Source organism: Amborella trichopoda, chromosome 1, assembly GCF_054954075.1.
Source record: "Amborella trichopoda isolate Santa Cruz 75 chromosome 1, AtrichopodaSantaCruz75HAP2 v2.0, whole genome shotgun sequence".
NCBI lineage: Eukaryota > Viridiplantae > Streptophyta > Magnoliopsida > Amborellales > Amborellaceae > Amborella > Amborella trichopoda.
Window position 1 is genome coordinate 4,450,097 of NC_142336.1, and position 20,317 is coordinate 4,470,413.

A 20,317-nucleotide genomic window follows, 5' to 3' on the forward strand; every position below is an offset into this window, starting at 1 on the left:
AACTAATACTATAGAATATTATCATCATCATCATCATTGTCAGAGTCTTATCTCAACTATTTGTGGTCAGCTACATGAATGTTGTTCTACTATTTTGCTCTATTATATAATATTATAACATATGTAAACAATATTAAATTTTTTATAATTATATTATATAATAATTTATGTAATATTTATATTATAATATTGTAATATATATAATACTATATAATTAATATTAGTTATATATAATAGGAATTACTAATTATAATTAATTATATATTGTTATATATAAGTACTTTCTATATTATAATAGATATATAATATTATAATAATATATATTATTAAATTGTATAGGTTGTGGGAGACATATCTTTCAAGCAATCCAAACAGTGGACATGCATCTTTCAAGTATCTTTCTCGATACTATCCAAATAGCAAATACCTATACTCTAAGAGATGCCAACACCAGGAATGCGAATCCTAGGTGAGACATCTCCGCATAATACCTATTTCAAGAGAACCAAAGGGGACCTAAAGTGATGCTTGCATGCACTTGTTCTAATTTGATATGGAAATCTTTCGATGTGGTATACCTATGCAATGAGGGGAAGGTGTGCTTCAGGTGTTCTTGAGATGGTGGAAATTCAGAATTTAATGGAGAGATATGTGGCATGTTTGGATTTTATTTTTTATGATAACAATTTATTTAGCATGAGGGAAACTAGAGTTCCATGTGGCTGAGCGACATATTGGGAAAATATTGTCAACTGAATATCTTTCATGTTTATGAAATGATAACCATCAGAATATGGAGATTATATCTTAATGAGAAGGCCATAGAAGACCTAAAGTTTAGAAATCATGTTTGGGTTTGAGTGGGTAGCAATTGATATTAGCAACGCTGCTTCTCAAGTTTGATTCCTACGGCTAAACTACAAAAAAAAAGATAATTGAATAAAGAACATAAGCTTTAAGTCGATGGAATCTCCTCGACCTCAATTTTTAACATGAAGGGGTCTCCTCTAGCACTCGGAAGGTTTAAGTTGAATATTGATGAAGTATCATTGGGTAATCCAGGAAGGGCGAGTTTTGGAGGAATTTTTTTGGATCATAATGGGGATTTTTAGTTGCCTTCTTAGATCCTTATAGGGTAAACACAGATAATGTAGCTGAGTTTCAGGTTTTGGAGAGGGGATTGGTGCAACAAATCAACTGTAGAAGCATTGAAATTGAAAGTGAGTATAAACTTGTAATGGGCTCGACGCAAGATTCTGTGTCAATTCCATTGGGTTATCATACTTTTAGTTCACTTCAAGATTATCGGTGGAGCTTTATACATATTTATCTTGGGGCTAATTAGCCTCTTTATTTATTGGCCAAAAGAGGAGCAATGTCTTCAGCTATAGGGCTCATAATTTACCTGGTAAACCTGAAATTCGGATCCTATCCAGATCCAGTTATAAATCGAAGATTTGGATTTGGATCCAAAACCATATCTGGGTATAGGTGGATCCGATCCGGATCTGACCTATATATATATATATATATATATATATATATATATATATATATATATATATATATATATATATATATATATATATATTATTTTATAATTATATTTTAATTTTATAATATACATAATTGGAAGTGATTTGGATCGGTATTCAGATCCAAATCATATATATTGGATCTAGATCTGGACCTAGATGTAAATATCCTGGACCCGATCGGATCTGGAACTAGATCCAATTATGTTAGGGTGCTCACATAATTTTCCTTATGATTGGAGCTTCAATTGCTCCATGTTCTAGGCCTAATTTGCTGAGATTAATGAAAAGCTAATTTCTCATGAATTGAGATTAACCACTAATGACTCCAGCATAAGCCTTATCCATTAGCAAATATATATTTGTGAACCAAAAGACCCATCGCTAAAGGCAATTCAAAATCTTATCTTGCCATACCATGTAAAATATAACAAATTGGAAGTGAGTAGACCTTTCTAGAGTTTATCTTAGAGAAGGATTTTGGATCCAAAATTTTACAAAGTCCATTATCTCAGCCACATGATTATGAAAGTGAAAAGAAAAAATTTAAATTTAAACATTCAAAATGGTCCATCTTTGTTTATACTTGAAAATATCGTCAGGGAATGCGGCCTCTGCCTAGTTTTCAGGCGTAAGACTTCATGGAGTGCCCTGCTTTCATGTCAAGACCAATCAAGAACCACACTTCCACCTGATCTTCAGTTGTCCAGGGGTATTTTGGTCTTCTCATAGTTTTCTCGATCCGAATCACGGTATCTACAATCTTGTAGCTTTATTTTTGAACCGTAATTTCAGTTCTCCAAAGATCATAAAGATCTGCATGGTATTTGGAGTTCCAAATTCATGCATCTAAGTATAAATTGATTTATAGAGATTTAAGATGTGTTTCGAGTCGAAAAACCTTTAGAAACAAAAGTAGACCATCTCACCAAAATTTCACCTCAAAAGTGTTATATGTACTTCATCTTCTATATGGAAGGTTAGGAAAAAGGATCGATTCTATATTATAAGACCAATTTCCTTTTAAATAAAGTTGTCACAATCACTCTTGGATGTCATATACGAATTTGATAACTCGATATACTTACCAGAGTTTGGAAAATTTTCTTTAAAACTTTGAGCTCAATTAATGGCGAACTCTCAACCACCTAATTTCACATCTAAAAGCAAAAATAATAATTATAAACTTTTGACAAAATCATGCACACATTAACGTGGACCTCTCCATTGCAACTTCAATGCTCTCCCACTACATCTTGAAATTCAATGCTTCATAATTTTTTTAAGATTTTATCTCCTTCGATTTTCAAACCTATAAACAGCAAGTCATTTAAACAATATCCCCAATCAATCTTTCTCCCAATAAAAATCTTTTAAGTCACCAAAGCATTATCTATTAGTATCTCTCTCCCTTCCCCTCTCTATCTTACAAAAATCTATCCTTCTCTTCTCTCTCTAAGTAATAAATCTCAATCAGCATTCCCTCCCTTTATCTCACCATCTCTTACAAAAAAAAAATGTTTCTTCCTTTTCCTTTTCTATAAGGGAAATCTCATAGTATCCTCTCTGCATATCTTACAAAATTGTATCTTCCTTTCTCTCTCTAAATAGTAAATCTTAATTAGTGCTCTCTCCCCACTTTTTTTCTCTATTTTTTTTTAAAAACAAAAAAGAACAAGAAAAAAGAACTTGCATATTCCCCCAACTTGAAGTTTCTTAGCATCTCCCCCCAACTAGCTTTTTAGTCACAACTTTTACCCCAACTCATAGTATTCTAGCAAATACCCCCCAAATAAAAATAAAAAAATAAAAAAATCAAATAAAAGCCAAAATGCCATCTCTTTAATTAAAATGCCTCTCTCTCTTTTTTCCATTTTGGCACCAGGAAAGGCTGTTGGACATGAGGTGCACTCGATCTGACACATCCAATTGTCGACCCAGCATGGTACTTTCTGTTGGCATAGTATGCACGTGATCAGGGATAAATTGCTCTCGATCTGGCAAATAAGAAACGGGGTCTGATAGTTATTTTACCTGGGTCCAACATAAGGTGACATAAATCCGACATTGTTTTATCTCGGTCCGACAGTTGTTTACGTAATTCGACAAAAGCGAATTGGGGACGGGCAGTGGTTTTGTTGTACTAGTCCGACAGTTTTTTACCCTGGTTCAACCGATTAACCTTTGGTCATTGCACATGCTACCAAGATGTGACGTGAACTTCTACGAACAATGACATTTTGATTTAAATACCTATAACTTTTTTTACTTGAACGGTATTTATTAGAAAAGTACGTTTTAGGGGTGTGTTTTGAAGGTAAAAATTGGGATAAAAAAATTTTAGGGGGGGTTGATTGCTAAAAAAAAAAGTTACACTTGGGAGTATCTGCAATTTTCCTTATAAATATAAAATAAATTGCATCCCCTTCTTCTCTCTCTGAATGGTAAGGCTTTAAAGTAACAAAATCCTAGAGAGCAAGCCATGCTTCATTCATGCAAAAGAAGCACGCGTAGTAAAGCCAAGTTTAGAATGGGGATCTTAGTAGAGAGAGAAAGAGAGGAGAGAGAATAAGAAGAGAGAGAGAGGAGAGAGAATAAGAAGAGAGAGAGGAGAGAGAATAAGAAGAGAGAGAGGAGAGAGAATAAGAAGAGAGAGAGGAGAGAGAATAAGGAGAGAGAGAGAGAGAGAGGAGAGAGAATAAGGAGAGAGAGAGAGGAGAGAGAGTAAGAAGAGAGAGAGAGGGGATCACAAATTGACTGAAAATTACTCAAAGATATTAAATAATAATAAAATGAGGGATTTGTAATGATGGGTCAAGCCGAATGGTCGGCCCACGCCTCGCCTTTTCCATAATTTTTCTATTCACAAATTAATAATTGAAGAAAAGTAGCGCGGGCCCACAAACTCACTGCGCGTGGAAACACGCTTGGGTAGCTGACTTAAAAAGCAGACCAACTTTATTGTTGAAACGAATTCGGTAAACAGCACGTATAGCGTGCTCCCGCACGGCTATTCTGTAGGAAAATAACATTAAAGAAATGAATAATGTGAAAACTTATTCCATGGATATGGGGCTTAGAACTTAGAACATGTGACTGTGAAAATGGAAGTATTTTCGATCATTTTTTAAAATTTTAAAATCATTATCATCTGAATTTTATCTAATTATTTGAGATCCATTACATAAAATTTGTTATCTGATCTACTCTGTAAGGGTAATATTCTCAATCAGTTTAGTTCAATCATGCCATCTACCCTGTAAGGGTAACATTCTCAATCAGTCTAGTTCAATCTTAGATAAAAATTAAAAGTATACTATAGTTAAAATACTTAATCACTTGGAGTACTAGAAGGATTCCCATTTGGTCTTTATGTCAAACCTCCCATGTTGTTTTAGCTCACGTTCACTCGTTTTTTTTTTGAACTTTTGTAGATTTATAAAAGGCAAATTTACCAAAATATCTATAGGATGTAAACTATTTATCATTTTAAATATTTTATTATGTATTTTAATTTATTTTAAAAATATCCATTAAAGACACATGATACTAAGGTAGAATAGTAACAAAAAGGCAAAAATCTTAAATAGTTTCTCTTATGAATAGTTTTGTAAGTTTCCCTTTACAAATATCTCTCTCTAATTCCACAGGGAAACTTCTAGGAAGGAGGACAACAAGAGATAAACTAATTGCAAAAGAATAAATGTGGAAAAGGCTACAGGAAAAAAACAAATGTACAAAGGAACAATATCCGGCTCTTGGTTAAACAATGACTTTAGGATAGTTTAGGGAAATCTTATTCATCTAAGGTCACTTTAAAGAGATATGGTCGTACTTTAGATCTTCTAGACAAGATAAAAACATATGGAGAAATATTAAGAATCTAGGAATGATGGGAGAGAAAATGATAGGAAGAGCAGTTTCCCTTTGAATTAGTGTTATCATATTCGGACTGGTGATTTAAGTGACTGAGAAGTTTGGTCCGGTCAAAATTTGTTTAACACTGTTATAATTAATTAAACCAAATTTTAAAAGAAAAAAGATTAAAATAAAGTCTAATCTTCATAAAAAGAGTAAAGTCTGACCCAAAAATCACAAAAACTCGTAAAAGTAAAGCCTCACCTCAAAACTCACCAAAAATCGTAGTTACGGTGTCGAAAAATCTTTATATCTATCATCTCTACCTTGACCATTACGAATGTGAAAAAAAAGTGAGGTTTTCAAGTATCAAAAAAGTGTATATTGTAACATATTATCTAGACAGTTTATTTTCAAGTGTTCACGGGTCCGCAATATCTGTAATATTTTTTGAGCTACAAATTTCATAATCACAGGTAGAAATTGATTTTAGAGTAATCATAAATATTTATCACAATGAAAGTATTTTTTGATTGAGGATCCGAGGGTCTTGAACTACAGATTTCATAGTCACACGTAGAAATTGATTTTTGAGCAATCATAGATATTTATCACAATGAAAGTATTTTCCGATTGAGGATCCGAGGTGACCTTTAAGCTTTAAGCCTTGTAGAAAATACATCCATTTTAAAAATAAAAATAATAATTTCAAGTATGAAATGTATTACTACAAAGTTCATATCTTTAGTTAATCAGTCCAATATATAAATAGGGGCTAGTGAACCCCCAATACTGATCGAACATTAGTTTTTACTAGTTTTTTTTTTTTAACTAAATTCAGTATTTTTTTTTAAACTACATGGGCTGATGTATCAATTGGCAGTTTTCACTAGTTTTTTTTTTTACTAAATTCAGGATTTTTTTTTAAACTACATGGGCTGATGTATCAACTGGCAGTATGATGGATCGGTCTGATCTTGATAACTATATTTTTAGATACTATATTGATTTTCCTGTGAAATTTAAAATAACATTCACTAACTTAGGGATTCTGTAAAAATAAAGAAACCCAATTTAAAAAATCGGATTATTTTCATCATATCACAGCATGGTTTGTTCACTATATTTCCATTTTAATTAAAAGTTTTTGGAGGATCACTATTTAAAGCTTTAATAAATTTCGAATCTCTAAAATGGAGGGCAGATCTACAATTTACAGCAAATCACAGGGCTATTTTCGTCACAACCCAAAATGGTCTAGCAACCAGCGTGCTAATATAGTTGAGCGACTAAGCCACGAACTGCCACAACACTGCCACTTTCTCTCTCTACAAAAACTTCTCAAGAATAACCCCATTTCGCACACTATATCCACCTAGCTCGCCGGAAAATTTTGGCGCCTGCAAATTCCGGCAAAAAATTGCCTGACAGAGTGAGAATTAGTCCTTAAGTCACCTGTAAATTTGCTGGAAAACTTGAGATTCAACCATGTGGACAAAGAGAGAAGTGAATCAAGAGAGTGAGTCTTATGGGTACTATTGGGGTGCGCATGAGGAGCTTGAACCCGGACCTTTAATGGCGGATCCCTCGTCTTCTTTGGGGGTCTCTGCAAATTTGGATGCCTTTTCGTCATACTATTGTTATGGGGGGAATGGTTTTCATGGGGTTGAGGTGGGTGGAATGCGAGAGAAAGGGGCTGTTGATGCTAAAGCCATGGCGGCTTTGAGGAGCCACAGTGAGGCGGAGAAGAGGAGGAGAGAGAGAATTAATGGACATTTCGATAAGCTCAGACACCTTCTTCCCAGTAATGTTAAGGTAAAGAAATACCTCTTTTTGCATTTTTTTTTTTTCATCCTCTCTCTCTCTTTCCCGACACAGCTGAGAGGCATATTACACCGCGGCGCCTCTCAGCTGCTTCCCTTTTTCATAATTTGATCTCTCTCTCTCTTGATAAGCGTTCTCTCTCTCTCTCTAGAACGCAGGAAGGCAATAATTGCAGTTACTTAGCACCTTGTGCACTGTTTTTTTTGTTTTTTTTTTTGGTTTTTGTTCTTCTAATATAATCTTTGTGGTGTGATGTGTGCCATTAATTAGCACCTTACTCATATTATCTGAGCTCTCTCTCTCTACTATTTTATGGGTCTCTCTATTATTTTTGGGTTTTAATTCGATAATCTCTCTCTTTCCACTATTTTTTGGGTCTCTTTTAATTCGATGATTTCTCTCTCCACGCAATGTTTTGGGTTTTTATTAATTTTGGGTTTTAATTCGATAATCTCTCTCTCTCTCTCTAGGTTGCAATATGGGTCTCTATCTTCTGCGTACCTCATGCTCATTTTCCTGGTCCCCTCTTCTCTTTTCATGGATTCCAATCCATTTCTCCCACCATGTAAAACATGAAACCTCTCTCTCGTTTTCCAGGTTTCTATTGCAGTTACTGTGTGATGTGTATGTAAATGGAGAATCTCTCTCTATCTCATCTTTCTCTCTCTCTCTCTCTAAAGTTGTAACACAGAATCTGTCTCGCTGTTTGTTTCTCTCTCTAAATTTGCTGGTTCCAATTTTGAGTAAAAGAATGTCTCGTCTCGTCTTGTATTTCAGTTTTCTTGGACGTGGGTAAAGGACGGGAGTCAGATTTTAGGGTTATGGTTAGGGTTAGGGTTAGGGTTAGGGTTTGGGAAAGGTGGGGGCGCAAAAGCCTATTCCCACTCCGGACACTGAACTGAAAGTTCCATTCCTTTTCCTTGTCTGTCATAACTTGACAAAAGCACCCCCACACTTTCGGTCACATTCCCATCATACCCCCATACCTCTTCAACCTAGCTAAACTGTCCTCCCTTCAGAGATAGTCCTATCCCTCTCAATTTCGATATTACCACCGAAGCCCCTCTATATAAGGGTTCATGCGGTCGGTTCCGGGTCGACCCCCATATAGAGGACCGGTCGGGTCTGGGTCTAATAAAAATATACATAGATTTCTTGTTATTTATACTTTTTATAAATGGGTGTGGTTTGCATGAGGTTGCAATCTTAAACAATCCAATTAAGGCACGCCTCTAAATTTTATCATAGATGTAATTTTGATATCCAAAATTTCTTAGAATGGCTTGAGAATCCATTTTCGTCTCCAATTATAAAATTTTAAACGCTAGAAATGGTTCAAATCAGGTAGATATGTAAACATATGAAAATATTGAAAGTGAACAGTCCAGATAATGTGTTGCATGATCTACTATATCAAGATGCTTAATTAGAGGGTTTTCCAACATCCAAACAATCTTTTGTGATGGGTTTTAAGGTGCATCTTTAATTCTATATTTTAAGGTTGCAACTTTAAATAAACTTTTTTCCTTTTAATCAGCATATGAATATCATCAGCCTTATCCCAACAGATATTGGTATTTGACATGTAATATTTACAAATATATGGTTAGTCGAGGTCAGCCCAGACCCGAACAGACCCAACCCGATAAGCTCAAGCTCTTGATGGCCTGGAATCTACACCTAGTATATGGGACCAGACCCATATGTGCGATAAATCGGCCTCATGAGTGGACAGTAATTTGGTGTGGAAGACAAGCCCCTTACCCTTCTTTTGCTTTTCTTTTTTTTTATTTATTTTTATTCAAGAGTAAGTGAGAATGAAAAGCATAACATGACTGGGTATGGGCTGCTAATTCCACCACCCTCGCGTCTTTCCCGAGGGTAGTCGACCCAAATGCAGGCCTAGTCCAGTGGATCATGGCCGGGGATTGGCCCGAACGTCTTGGCTAAGTCTAGCCCTGGCCCTGGCCCTACATGGGGAAGTCCAAAAACACGCTTAAAAAAGTTGCGCGGACCCAGAAAACTCTCTGTTATCGAAATGTATGGATGGTAAGAAAAAGATTTTTGAGTCATAACAATAGTGCATCTCGAAACGTATTAACTGAACTATTCATTTTCAATATTTTTAAGTGATTTACATTGCTTTTGGAGCTTTAAATTTTATGATAAGGGATGACAATAGATTTTGGAGCTATGAGAGAGCTTTTCGGCATCTTTCTGCACAGTTAGAGGTGTGCGTTACTTCGATTGTTTAAGGTTCACACGTTTTAAAAATTTTGCCGGAAAAATGTTTATAGCAGATGTTAATTTTTTGAAATTTTCGAGGGTAAAGTACCCTCTCTTTCTTTTAAAGTCTGACAACCGCTTCCGGTGACCTATGTCGAACAAAAAAAACAACGTTTTCCGGTGAGATTAGTCTTGCCTTAGAAGCTCCGTTCTTCACTGAACTAGCCTCTGGTAAGAGGAAGCTCAGGACGTCTGCATCATTAGGAGTATAGTTAATGGTATTTATATTAATCTGCTTGTGCCCATGCAGAGGGACAAGGCCTCCTTGCTCGCCGAAGCGATCCGACGCCTGAAAGAGCTCAAGCTTCAGACTTCTGAAATCTCAGCCATGGGCCCCATCCCGGACGAGTCCGACGAGGTCACCGTCGAGTGTTCGGGCGAGTTCCCATCTGACTCGGGCAAGTCCTCGGGTCAGCCGGTCGTGATGGCCTCCTTCTCATGCGACGATCGTTCAGATCTCTTACCGGAGTTGATCACGACCCTTAAATCCCTTCGCCTCAAGACCATAAGGGCCGAGATCCAAACCCTAGAGGGACGGATGAGGCATGTGCTTCATGTCACGTGTGAAGATTCCGGCCAAAACTCTCTGGATTGCGGCGACCTGACAGCCGGGATGTTGCAAGAGGCGCTCAAGCAGGTGGTCCACAGGTCGCCAGAGGACCGCAAAATGTTTTCAGGAGGTTTGAAGAGGCAGAGGACGAATGCTGGATTCTGATATTCCGGCAGTTGGTGACGTTTTATCAGCCATTCTCTTCTAAATTTTCGAATTTCCATACTTTCTTATAATGTAGAGAGGGAGGATACTGAAGGAGAGAGGATTCTAAGTAGAGAGAATTGCAAAAAGTAGATTTTTTTTTTTGTGTGTAAAAAGAAAATTGTGTTTTGGGGATCTTAGTTTTTAGACTGGTAGTATTGGAAACTGTAAGCATGGTATTATCTTTTAAGAAATATATATATAATGGATATGTGGTGTGTTTTGTCTTTTTGTATTTATATTAATATTCGGGATATTGTATTTTTATTTATAAAATATATGTACCGGATTCAAAAGTACATAGATCGAGTTAGTTCAAGTGAAAGGATAAAAAATGACAAACGGGTACATCCAAATGAAGGTACGAGTTGGTTTAAATGGAAAGATTAAAAGAGAAAAAGATGGGTACGGTTTTTTGAAAGAGTAAAGTGGTCGATCAGGATTCGTATAATAATTTTAAATAAGGTGTAGAGTAGTCGATCAAGATTCGTATAATATTTTAAATGATTAAAATTTTTTTTTTAATAATGATGACGATGATACAACGGATTTGAGGTGCTATGTTTTAATTGTTGGAATATATAACGGATTTGGGGTCATGTATTTTTTATCTTCGGAATATATATAACGGATTTGGGTATAATGATGTGTGCCTTTTGTTGAGATTTGTAAATGAATACCTGTGATTCTGTTTTTATGGTTTGCTTTCTATTTTTTATGCACATAAAATGCTTTTTTGAAAGACTGTTTTATTTTCCAAGAGAATCAGAACAGTTACATTCTTATGAATTTAAAGGTTTTTTTATATTCTAATGTAGAATTTACAGTTAGATTATGAGGATATAAAATGGAGGACAAATGTAAAGGATTTTCTTAATTTAATTTTGGGATAATATCCAGTTAAGCAAGATGTTTTAGGAAAGTTTTATTTCTTTTGGCTGTGTTTTGAACCATAAATAAAAATTGGATGCAAGGGTTTTAGGGAAAGAGGGATGGTAAATGGGTGTTGCATTTGTAGGGCCACCTAGCCTTGGTATGGGTCTAGACCATACAGAAGTAAGGGCACCTCTAAATTTTGCATGGAGATGTAGTTTCAACGTTAGGGACTTAACGATTATTTGAAAATCTATATTCATCCCGTAGATTTAAAATTTAAAAGTTGAAAAATGGTATAGACCTAATATATCTATGAACACTTGAATTTTTTTGCAAATAGATGGTTAGATTAAGTTCTTACATGATGCAATATTTATGGGATTTAAAATTCTTTTCTTCTCCCTATCCATACATCTTGAGGTTCAGAAGATCCATTGAAGAGTTATCTAACGGCACAACGCTCTTTATTAGAGGATTTTTTAGGTTTGTTTTATTTCAATAGTATAAGGTCGACACTTAATATAATTATTTTCTTATTTATTTTGTATATCATGAAATATATATTAGAAACAACGCTAGTTATGAACAATGACATAGTTCAAGTGGAAGGCTTTAATAAGACAAAGGAAAGGTCCAAACTGACATGGATGGAAATAGTGCGAAGAGATAAAATGACTTATGATTTGGCTAATAATGACTTTTTGATAGAGCATAATGGTAGAATAGGATTTGTGTACTGATACAAATAATTAAGATAAAGTTCGGATGATGATGAAAATATTTTTTATGTCCAAATTTTGTGTCAAACCCTGCAATAACTTCAACCCCATCAGATTGAGTACGGTTGTTGGTCAATCGGACTCAAACCAACCCATTTGCAACTAATTGCCATTTGATTCTAGGGTTTATTTACTTTGATTTTGAGATTTTCTTGCTTTATAGAGAAACTGCGTAAATGATAGAAGAGATATTTAAAAGGAAAAAGTTTATATAAGGATGCAACCTTATAATGTAGAACTACGGATGCACCTCAAAAATCCATTGGAAAAGATAGTTTTAATGTTGAAAAATCTTTTAATTGATCATCTCGACATTGAGATATACGACCATAAAAAATAAAAAGATTTTAAGTCTCAGAAATAGGGCATTTTACAACATATTATTTACATCGTCAATTTTCAATATTTTCACATGTTTATAAATCTACTTGATTTTAATCATTTTTGAAATTTAAAATTTTATATTTAGATATAAAAATAGATTTTGAGATAAACCTAAGAACATTTTACATCGAAATTATATACCATGATAAAATTTGAAGGTGCACCCTACCTCTACAACTACGGATGCATCTGTATGCCAACTGCACCCTACTTTGAATGGATGCTAAAATGTATGATGGAAATCATGCTAAACATCTTGTTGAGAAAGCGATGTTCTTGAGATTTTGGCCATCATACTAAAGCACTTGATAAAGCTTAGTCCTAATTTTAAGAAACACTATTTCACTTAAAAATGTCGAAAAGTCTAATAATTTTGATTTTATAACTCCTTTATAGACCTATAAACACGCAGGGTTCGCATTCGGGTTCCAGACAGACCTAACCAACCCACCCAGACAGGCATATGGGCAACCAAACCCAATTCAGTCGAGTAAGTCATTCAAACTCAAGCCCAACCACCGGTACCAGAACGCGTCCAACATTCAGATTAGCTAGGATCGGTTTCAAATAAGTCAAGTGGATCCAAATCCGATCAAAATAAATGAGTCTAACACAAATAAAGTGGGTGACGGATTCACTCGACCCTTTATCCAAAGAAATGTAAAAGCCCCTCAAAAGTGATCGGAAAAAAACCTTGATATAATGATTAATCGTGCAAAGCTTCCTTTCAAGACCTAGCGCAAAGAACGTGAAGCCCTTAAACTTATCACATTTTCTTTTCCTATAAGTGGAAAGTTTTACCAGATATGGGCTTATCAGATCGTTGTAGGCAAAAACCTCGTGAACAGGCAATTATCACGACTTCGAGTAATCAAAGCTTCTTTACTATAAATGGAAACTGTATAAGATGTTTGCCCAAATGTCTTGTAATGAGCTCATCTTTGCTCAACTTGGCTATAAAATACAATAGATTTTTATGGATATTTAGAATAGCGTGATTTAGATACGGATCTTAAAAAAAAAATTAATTTATCTCGTGTTTTTTTATTTTTTTCAAAATTTTCCCTTGATCCGAAGATTTTTTGACCGAATTTTTTTTAGTCTTTTGTTAGTTTCAATTTTAATTTTATTTTCCTTATTGACAAAAAATTTTAAAAAATTAAATAAAATTTGGTCCGAGGATTTTATCCTCGGACCAAGGGGTAATTTTGAAAAAATAAATAGTTGACCAACTTTCTTTTGTAATTTCTACCTGAGCATTTTGTAATTTTAGAAAAATTTTTTAATCCGTACGTAAAAAATTGGCTATTAGGAAAGAATTTGCTTGATTCTTTTAATTTACCATCAATTTACAGCACAAAAAGTGAAATCCTTCTTGTGTTTTAGTGAAACATAGAATTTAATGGAAAAATGATAAGCAAAGAGGATATGAAATTTGCTGAGGAGGAGATCTGTGTCTTCAATAAAGTGTAAATCTCCGATATATCTTCGGAGATTTCGCAGACAGGTGTGAAATTTGGAAATATTTTTCAATGGAGATATAAATGTTAAAGATCAAGATCACACAGAGAAGATCAGAAGATATGCATATGCATATTGAAGCAGAAAATGAGATATTGCATTCATTAACCCTAATTCACTGTTAAAGAGTTGCAGGGTCTGAAGGGGATATGAACCTTTTCGTAACCCTAATTCGTTGCAGAAGATGAATCAATGGTGGGTTTCTCCCGGTTTTCTGAAAAAACAGAGTAACCTTTCAAGGATTTGCATGCATGGAACATTTGTTTTTGAAACTTGAAGGGCAGTTTTGGAATGACTTTTTTTCTCTCTCTATCTCATGTGCTCTCTCTCTCTCTCTCTCTCTCGTGCCTTTTCTCATGCAAACGTGAAGTGTTCCATAATTGAGCATATGTTTATCATACATGATGGAGGATCCTGGTACTGACTGTTTTTTGGTCTTTTTTTCCAAAAAAAAAGCGCTTTGCCAAGGAGAAAGTTATATAAAGCTGTGTTATCAGGACCAGGCTGGTCACCGAATTAGTGAGAATTTGGATCAATCAAAATCAAAATCAGTTCGACTACTTGTCAAATTGGTATAATTAGATTTTTGCTTAAAAAAAAAAACAAATAGATATAATGGTTTAATGATATAAAATTTTTGCCTACTTTCATTTATATTGTCTTGAACCGATACATACATGCTGATTCGACTGACCAAAACTGATTAAATATTATCAATTTTCGATCAAACCTAGTGAGTCGAACTAGTCACCAAGTTTCAAGCTGGCTCAAAACCGCTTGATTGGATTCGCCAATTGTTTGGGATTTTTACTATGGATAAGTTAAATTAAAAAAATGAAAAAGAAAACCCTTAAGAATAAGCGGGAACTCAGCAAAACCAATGGTTTTAAGGTCCAGATCAATTTGATAGTTGGTTCCAAACTAACTTGGCGATTTTAAAACAACTCAAAGATAGTTCTACTAATCATAATAGTCCCTAAACATAAAAAAACTATACAATAAGACCATTTAAATCTAGGTACATGGAGGTCACAATTATTTTTGCCTGTTCTTTGTGAATTTGGGTCATTTATGTTTGCTATGGTAACTAAGCTCAAAAGTCAAAATATTTTTTTTCAAGCTTTGTAATACACTTTGGCTATCAAATTTGACAATTGAGGGCCATAAGTAATAGTGGCTTCCTAATACTAAAAGTAAATAGTTTTATAGTATGAACAATGTATAGGGAGTGGATTCTGTCAGCCCACAGGCTGACTGCTACAGTGTCAGTCAATGACTAAAATTCAATCTAAGCTGATCTGACGGTTACAATCTCATTTTATATTTGAATTTTTATTTATTTTTCTACAAATCCAAATCACTTGAAATTTTAGGTATTCATTCTTCTCATCAAAAAAAACCTAACAAAAATATAAAAAACATAATTTGTAAAATATAAATTGAACAAAATACCCCTGAAATGCTTCGGGATTATTTTGATAAATTTATATTTTGTGAATTATTTTTTTTATATTTTTATTAGATTCTTCTATTTTTGAAGAATGGACATTCCAAATTTCAAGTGATATTGATTTGTAGAAAAAAAATAAAAATTCAAGCACGAAATGAGATTGTGACCGTCAAATCGGCCCAGATTCAATCTAGACCGTTGGCTGACACGGTAGCTATCAGCAAGTAGGCTGACAAGATCTTTTCCCATATGTATATATATATATATATATATATATATATATATATATATATATATATATATATATATATATATATATATATATATATATATATATATATATATATATAATCATATGAGACCCTCTTACTGCCATGTATGTAAGACCTCAAATGAGTACCATTAAATTTGACACAGATATTTAAAAAAGTTATTACATGGGTGTGGGACTTGAATTTTTTAGAGATATATGCCAAATTTATTGGTGATCTTTTAAAGTCCTACACACATTGATACGAGAGAGTCTCATAATATCATTACTTATATATATATATATATATATATATATATATATATATATATATATATATATATATATATATATATATATATATATATATATATATATATATATATATATATATATATATATACTGATAATGTAAATTAGCATTCAAGGTTAAGAATAGCTGAGGGGGAAAGAGATTGTATATATCTCTTTGTTTGATTGCTAATGGTTAACTGTGTGTCTTTTTCATTTGAATAGTACTTTGACATGTTTATTTAATGGAGTAATACTCGTTATAGTAGTCGGAAAAGTGCCTTTTTAAAAAAAATTATGTCAATTCAGATGAGAAAAAGATTTCGATTAATTCAGGTGTGAAAGTGTTTTTTCCAAGATGACAAAAAGCTCTCTGGGTATAAATTTTGAATCCTTCAAAAAAACGATGTTACAAAGATATTATACCTTAAGATCTAGGATTTTTTCTACAGAAAAAGTTAACATAAAGTATCAACCCCGTACTATAGAAATAACGTACCTAAAATCTACTTGAAACTATTGTTTTAACATCGAAAAACCCTATAATTGATCTCTCGACCTCGTTTGAATATTAAAGAAAAAAAAAATTAACCTAAAAAATACAACTTCTAACATATTTTTAGATTGTTAATTTTTAAAATTTCTAGATGTCAATTGATATGCTCAACTTATAACATGGAGTTTAAAATTTTATGATTAGGTGCATAAATATATTTTTAGACTAGGGTTCTGGCACCGAAGCTATATTTTTTTTGCAAGATTTAGATTTTTATATTACTTTATTTTTTTAAGGTTGAACTTTACACAAACCACACTTCTTTTATGTTGCCCCCTCTCAAAGTACAAATAAAATTTGTTAGATTTTGTGACACACTTCTAGCCCCTTGATCTCAAATCTAACAACAATGAGTGACTATGACCTTCTTGCAAATAATTGGAAAATTTATTTAAAATTTAATTTATCAACTATTTAATATTGGGTTATATTAGAGTACTCATACATATAAATATTTTTTTAATGTACTCAATATTCTTGTACACTCATTCTCTTCGTTTTGTAACACAAATTTTTGTTGAGTATGGGTTTTTTTAGTCATTAAGATAGGTAAAATAGATATTTTTATATAAAACTAATAGTTAAAAAGCAACTATTGTTCTTTATAGGTATCATCACAATCCATTTAGATGATGCTATTATCTACTATAGCTTATAAATGTTTTTTTTCCATCAAAACTTATGCTATACTTTTAATTGATTATCTAAAACACCCGAGACAAAAATATTGTCAGGGACATAAGTATCAAGTAATAAAAAATATTAAATACTTTAAAGAAATACTCGTGTATGTGTATAAGTATCTTAATATAATTCTTTAATATTTTATCGAGTTAAATTACCCCAACTCATAAGTATATGCATTTTGATAGGACATTTTAATTTAATAAAAACCTCATAAAAAGTTACATATTTTATGTACATTTTGATAAATTTCCATGAATAAATTTTAAGAACAATCCTAAATAATTTCAGTAAATATATGAATTAATCCCAATTATTATCTCTCTAAATTTAATTAACACAATCTTAAATACATTTGAGTAAATAATATATGAACTAATCCCAATTATTCTCTCTCTAAATTTAATTATTTAGTTTTCTAGTAACGACCATTTTCAACAAGCAACAAAGGAGAAAAATCTGCAGGGTTAACTTCGTAATTTGAGCTGATCAAGACATGGGTAGGCTCGCTAAACTATACAAAAGCAAGGGATAATATAATAATTGTATCAGGGAATGTCAGACAGCGGTGACGGCGTCACGTTTCGGACACGGAGACAAGGGACACATCGACACGTGCAAGACCAGGAAGCGAGCTCAGTTACCCAAAGTCCCTCACTGACACGTGTTGAGGTTAGGACACGGCGTGCTGGTTTGCAATGATTAACGCACATGGCTTTGCCGCGCCTGAACAGTAGACGTGTCCGATGTGTCGGCACGTGTCACGAGGGACATCGATATTGGGTCTCGTGAGAGCGTACAATCATTAGACCCCAGACCTGCTCTCTATCTCTCTAAAAGTTTTCGCTCTCCTATCGTTTTGTTTTGAGAATTGACCGGATCCGGATCAGATCGGAAACCCGTTCTTACTATGTATGATACATTAGTTCGTCATTCATACAACGGGTCGGGTCGGTTCAAACAGAGGAAAAATGTACCAAGACCCGAACACGGACACTAACATATAATGCGGGACTCAAATCAGGATCTAATCGGAACCGATTGGGCCCGACCTAAAATTTAAAATATGTATATATTCAAAGGAAAAAGTGACATAAAAAACAGTACATCTTATAATAAATTATTTAGACCATCCATTTTTAATATTTTCATATATTTATATATCTACTTGATTTTAACCACTTTTGGAGTGTAAAATTTTATAATTATATATAAAAATAGATTTTGAGATAATGGTAGGAATTTTTTATTCCAAAATTACATGATGTCGTCAAAGTTGGAGATGCGCCTTAATTGGATTGTTTAATGTTGCAACTTTATAGAAACCACACCCATATTTAAATATATTTTACTATATCTTTATGAAAAAATATACAATGTGATCATTTATCTTTGGTACAAGGTTGTCACAATTAATATTGACTATTGGATGATAAACTAGATGGCTGTATTTATTTTATTGACAAAGGTCAAACTTCAAAAAAAAAAAATTCCAACTTTGTGATACACCGTAATCAGATTTCATATCAGACTATCCAGATCACCTGCATAGTCTGAATCAAGATATCCAAGAAGACTACCAGAAGTCTCACAGCTCCTGTCATAGACCAAGCCAATATCTGCACCTTCACTACCTTTATAAAAAACAGTTCCAGCAGAAGACGAAGGGATGGCACTTGCTTTCCTAACCTTCACGAACAGAGGTTATTTTAACCTACTAAGCATTTCCCCTTTCTCTAAGACCCACGGTCCTCCAAAGCTACTGCTTTAACGATCAACTAAGCTCAGGAAGTCAGGGTTAAGACGTCGACTTATACAGGGTCTTGTCCGAATCAGACTTCGATCTTGGGATAATGCATTTTAAAACATATCATCAAAAACACTCATTTTTTAAGATTTTTAAATATTTATTGATCGGCTCGATCTGCACTACTTTTAGAGTTTTAAATTCTTAAAATTAGAAGCAAATAGCTTTTGAGTCCATTATAAAAAAATTTGCATCGAAGTAACATTTTCAAACAAGTCTGAAGGTTTACCTTATGTTGATTGCTTAAGAGGCCTCTCTCTTTATGGAAGGGATAGAGCCATGGAATCTCTAAAGTTCTTTGATTTTGAGAAATGTGTCAAGGGAAAAGTTTTTATAGAGCCAAGGCTCTAAACATTCAAATTGGATCCTGCCACAAAAAGTTTATTAAAATAGGTTGTTTTAATATTCAAATATCCTCAAATTGATCATCTCGACATCATACATTAATGTATGGACATGAGAAAAAATAGATTTCAAGTTTTGAAAATAGTATATTTTGTAACGCATTTTTAGACCGTCAATTTTCAAGTTTTCATATATCTTTCGATCTACTCTATTTTTTAAGCTTTAAACTTTATAAATAAAGATGAAAATATAGAAAATATATTTTAAGGCTACCACAAAGATTTTCAGTATTGAAACCACATTTCTCAATACTATTTGAAGGTAGGATATAATTTGATTGTTTAGAGCTTAGGCTCTATACAAACTGCACCCATGTATCAATATGTGTTTTAATTTTTAAATACATATCATGTTTCTTTTATTTTGCTGTTCTAACTTAAAATTGTGTATATTTTGATGAGCTTTTGAGAAAAATAAAAATAAAATGAGAAGCGTATATACTTCAGCAAAAACATAATGTATATTTACTCCCTCAGATAGAAGACTGACTTGGGAAGATTTTTATGACCCAGCATTTTGTGAACCACCTAAAAAATTAATAGATGAATATATTCAAAAGAAAATTTGGAATTTTAGTTTTCTAATATTTTATATCTTACCCTTTAAAAAGTTGGACGGTTTCTATTCAATCTTGAGGAATTATCATTTTCAAGACCGTAAAAATTTGCAATTTGTGAATTTTTTTGATTGAGAATGGTATATGGATTGACGATGTTACATCCCAAAATTCGGGGTCCTAAATATAATCCCAATTTGGGTTTTGCCTGAAGGAGTAAATGGACAATATGCTCCCTTGAAAGCATGAAATCTTTTGATGAGCTTAAAATATTAAATAGACTGTGCTACCTCTGGAGTATATTCTGTATATCTACTCCCTCAGCTAGATGACCTACCTAAGAGTACTTTTTGGAAAAGAAAATTTGGGATCCTCATAAATTCACTGCATGACGATTTTCAAACGATAATGTTCAATTTTAAGTTTTCTAAGACCTATATCTCATTGTCAAAAAAAATTAGACGGTCTTTATTTAATCTTGAGATATTATTCTTTTCAAGT

The 20,317-nt window shown here is 33.3% G+C and overlaps 1 protein-coding gene across 2 annotated transcripts; it reads left to right on the forward strand.

Annotated features, from left to right (window-relative positions):
* The first annotated feature begins 6,433 nt into the window (after nt 1–6,433).
* LOC18427151 (transcription factor bHLH30) lies at nt 6,434–10,471 on the forward strand. 2 transcript variants are annotated; one of them, XM_006836206.4, is made up of 2 exons: nt 6,434–7,208; nt 9,754–10,471. In XM_006836206.4, exons 1-2 carry the CDS (start codon nt 6,882–6,884, stop codon nt 10,216–10,218), a joined length of 792 nt encoding a protein of 263 aa, XP_006836269.2. In that variant the 5' UTR covers nt 6,434–6,881; the 3' UTR covers nt 10,219–10,471. The 2 variants fall into 2 exon arrangements, with proteins under 2 accessions (XP_006836269.2, XP_088714217.1); XM_088858091.1 differs by lacking the exon at nt 6,434–7,208 and adding an exon at nt 7,249–9,266.
* Nucleotides 10,472–20,317: the final 9,846 nt, after the last annotated feature.